Source organism: Arachis ipaensis, chromosome B01, assembly GCF_000816755.2.
Source record: "Arachis ipaensis cultivar K30076 chromosome B01, Araip1.1, whole genome shotgun sequence".
Taxonomy (NCBI): domain Eukaryota; kingdom Viridiplantae; phylum Streptophyta; class Magnoliopsida; order Fabales; family Fabaceae; genus Arachis; species Arachis ipaensis.
This window is the reverse complement of record NC_029785.2, coordinates 59,776,778-59,780,392: the sequence shown is the minus strand read 5'-3', so window position 1 is coordinate 59,780,392 and position 3,615 is coordinate 59,776,778. Positions and strand designations below refer to the sequence as shown.

At 30.8% G+C, this 3,615-nt stretch overlaps 1 protein-coding gene across 1 annotated transcript in view; it reads left to right on the top strand.

Annotated features, from left to right (window-relative positions):
- LOC110266024 overlaps positions 1–3,168 on the top strand; it is a 22,791-nt gene extending 19,623 nt beyond the window's left edge. Inside the window, exons 2-3 of the mRNA XM_021109729.1 lie at positions 369–769; positions 3,059–3,168. Of these exons, the coding sequence (XP_020965388.1) occupies positions 369–769; positions 3,059–3,078 (421 nt within the window). The 3' untranslated portion in view covers positions 3,079–3,168. The remainder of the gene's footprint in view (positions 1–368; positions 770–3,058) is intronic.

The following is a 3,615-nucleotide window of genomic DNA, read 5'->3' as shown; positions in this document are numbered from 1 at the left end:
TAGCATTAATATTAAATTTAATTTTACTAAATATTTATTTTTTAAAATTATTATATAATAAAAATTTAAAAATATAACTTAAAATTAAATTTAAATTTAATTTTATTAAATATTTATCTTTTAAATACCAATATTCCAAAACTTATCTTTTAAATACTAATGATATAATCTTATTTTTTTAAATTTATTGGTAAAGTTTAAAACTTTAGATATAATTTAATTTTAAAGTTTTAACATATGTAGTTGTTTCAAAACCACCTCTTTACTCTGAGCCAAAAAGCCAAATTTTATTCCAACGCGCCTTTTGGTTTCAATTTTTATCTCCTTTTTCAAAACTGCTCTGCCTCCTTATGGTTTACACTTTACAGAGAGCCTTCACTCACTCACACTGCTCTCCTTCCTGTGACCACCATCAATCTTCCGGGTCGCACTCCAGCCAACCTCCGCCCTTGCAAATCAGGCGACCTCTACCCTCTCTCGTTCTTCACGCTCACAGATTACAGAGCCCTAACTCGCTCACCTGCTCTGCCTTGTGGCCGCCGCGGCGCTACTGATCTTCCGGGTCGCACTCCAGCCAACCTCCGACCTCGCAACTCAGGCGACCACCACCCTCGTGGTTCGCGTTCACAGGTAATAGCTCTCACCCGCTCACACTGCTCTGCCTCGTGCATGTGGCCGCCTCCTCCGGTCTCGGACCTCGCACCGCCACCAGCCTCTAATCCTTGCCCCTTTGCGTCTTTGTGCGATCTCTGTCAAGTCCCAATTTTTTGTGAGTAGTGATGTGATTCTTGTTTGTTTCTTTGTCAATTTGCTTGTTAATGATGGTTTTAGTTATCAGACTATGGCTTGGAGTTTTATCAATGGCCCTTTGGTCTTTCTAAGGATAAAATTAGAGTCCTATTAAAAAATTTAGGGTTTGTTCTTAACTCTTTGGATATGAATGATACTCTCTTCTGTTTTGCATCTATTGGATGTCTTTTATTTCATTCTTGTTTCTCCTTTTCTATCACCATCTTAGTCATTGTTTCCATTCGTATATACATTCTTTTAAATCTTTCACCATTTAAATTCTTTTTCTTGTTTATATTTACACTTTTTGCAGTAACATTTCATTGTCTTCATTTTAGTATTCATCACAATTTTAGTCATTATTTGTTCATTCTAAAATTTTTCATATGTATGAAAGTTTAGCAAGGTCAAATTGGATTAATTAAATTTAGAATTATATATATGGAGTCTGAATGTGAATGGTTGAATAATTGGGGGAAAGATGGTAACATTAGCCGCATTAAGCCATAACCCAAGGCAATAGTGAAAAAACCCATAACAATCACAATGCATATCACAAAAATGGAAATACCCACAATTAAAATGATTATAATTGTGACAATATATTTACAGTCGTAACACAGCTACAATTTGAATTAGAATTGTGAATTTTATCAATGATGTCAGAATTCTGTTTGTTTAACAGTGAACACCATGTTTGAATCATGGATTCAATGACACGCCTCACATTAATAAGCTTGCTGTGAAATAGTTGTAATTCAAATGCATGGAGTAGATGTATATTATGGTGTGGTGTAGTGTGGATCAAGATCATAGCAACAGGAAATATTCTTTTTTTAATTAACTTTAATTACCATATAATTTTAGTATATTCAATTATTCATCATTTATTGTAATTTTGTTGCCAAATTAAGCTGAAGTAATCAACAATGTTAAACCAGACATATATACTTATCATTTGTTATCTTACGGATTTTTAAAGTAGATCACTATTCATATCTTCTAAAGGTATGTGCACAATAAGACTTATATATACATGAATATGAGTGTATAAATTAATATTATCTATGGAATCCAAATTCAAGAATTACTAATTTTCATTATTAGCTAGCATTATATTCTCTGAATGCTTAGTTTCCATGTAGTCAATCGGCGCTCAATCCTCACCATGAATAATATAAGGTAACTATTTCTTCCCTCTATTTCTCTGTTCTTATGATAAGGGCCATTATTTTGGTTCCCTGGCTGTGAATCTGTTCCTGTGTTGCAGATGTGAAAATAAAAGTTTAAATTTTGGCATATTAAATTTAGAAATATGTTAGGATCCAATATTTTTACCCAAAAAAAAAAAACTGAGAGAATTGACTTGTTGTGAATCTGTTCTTGTGAATCTATTCCTGTGTTGCAGATTGTGTATCATCAAGTTTAATTGTGCTTGCTTTGAAAATAATATATATCACAACACAACTTTCTCTCCAAATTCAACTGTCTTCTTTTTTCCTTTTTTATTTTTCCCTCAATAACCGCTGGTGCTTGTATTACTATGCTAAAAACAAGAATATCTTCAAGTTAAATTTAAGTGTCAGCATTATTGTTTGCCATGTATGTAAGCTTGTAACCATAGTTTCTATGTGTATATATAAATCATGTGGGATAGAGAAAATAGAAAGAAAGAAATGGTGAATAGTTTGCTCTGAAATTAAAGAATCTTGTTTAATTAGTACTCATCTAGCATTTTGTATTTTGTTGCTTTGGGTTTAGAGTCAGTTAACCTTCTCTAATTTGATTGCATTTATTTTGTTTTGTGTCATGTGACTTGAGCAAATTGGTAACAGAGCAAATTTGATTGCATTTATTATGTTTATATTCAAGTACTGATATTGAGGTGGAAATATAGATTTTCTCTGATTAATTTGGCTGCTAGCATTCTTTAAGCTATATTATTTTCTGTTTTATACATGGATTTTTATATAAGTTATTGTCTGGGTCCTATTAAGCGATTATTTCATGTAATAGCCTTAACTTGCGAGAACTGTATGGTGAAGTCTAGATACTTGTATGCTTTTTTTTATCTTAATTTAGTTTTCAGGATATATTGAAGAAAGCTCAGCTTTTTCCCCCTCATGCTATGGTTGTTGATTCAACACAAACTCTTAATCCTATTAACACTGTTAATAGTTTTCCTTCATCTCTATTAACACTTTTCTTTTTCTATCATTCGCCAATGTCTTTGAATTTAATATTTTGTTTTGATTTATGTATTCTCTAGTGGTCAGAGCAAAAGGTTAAGTTGAATGATGCTGAGCACAAGTTAAAAGATCAAGGACGTCAACTAAAGGTTCAACAGAAAAGAATTGGTTCTACTAAAAAGACAATTCATGCTTTGTATAAAAGGTTGAATCTCCCACTTCCTTCAACTTTGTGTGATCCTGCAGAAGATGAGCTTGGGACAGGCTCTAATGATGATGAGGATGATAACATAAGTGATTGATGTTAGGAGTATATGTTTTTTCTAATTTAGATTAAGGAATTTTTAGGTGAATTAGTTAGTACATTTTATTATATTCAAGAAGATTTTTTATAATAATCTTATTTATGTTTAACAATCTCAAATAAATAAAAAATTAATAAAATAAATAAAAAAATTTTATAAAAAATTAATGATTAAAAAAATATATGACAAAAAAATAATAAATTAAACTTACATGATTCAAGATATAAAAGACAAAAAAAACTAATGTAAATATTGACACAATGAAAAAACTAAGTGTTAATTAGTTACAAGACTATGAAAACTGTTCTTTTGTATACATAAAATTAATAGCA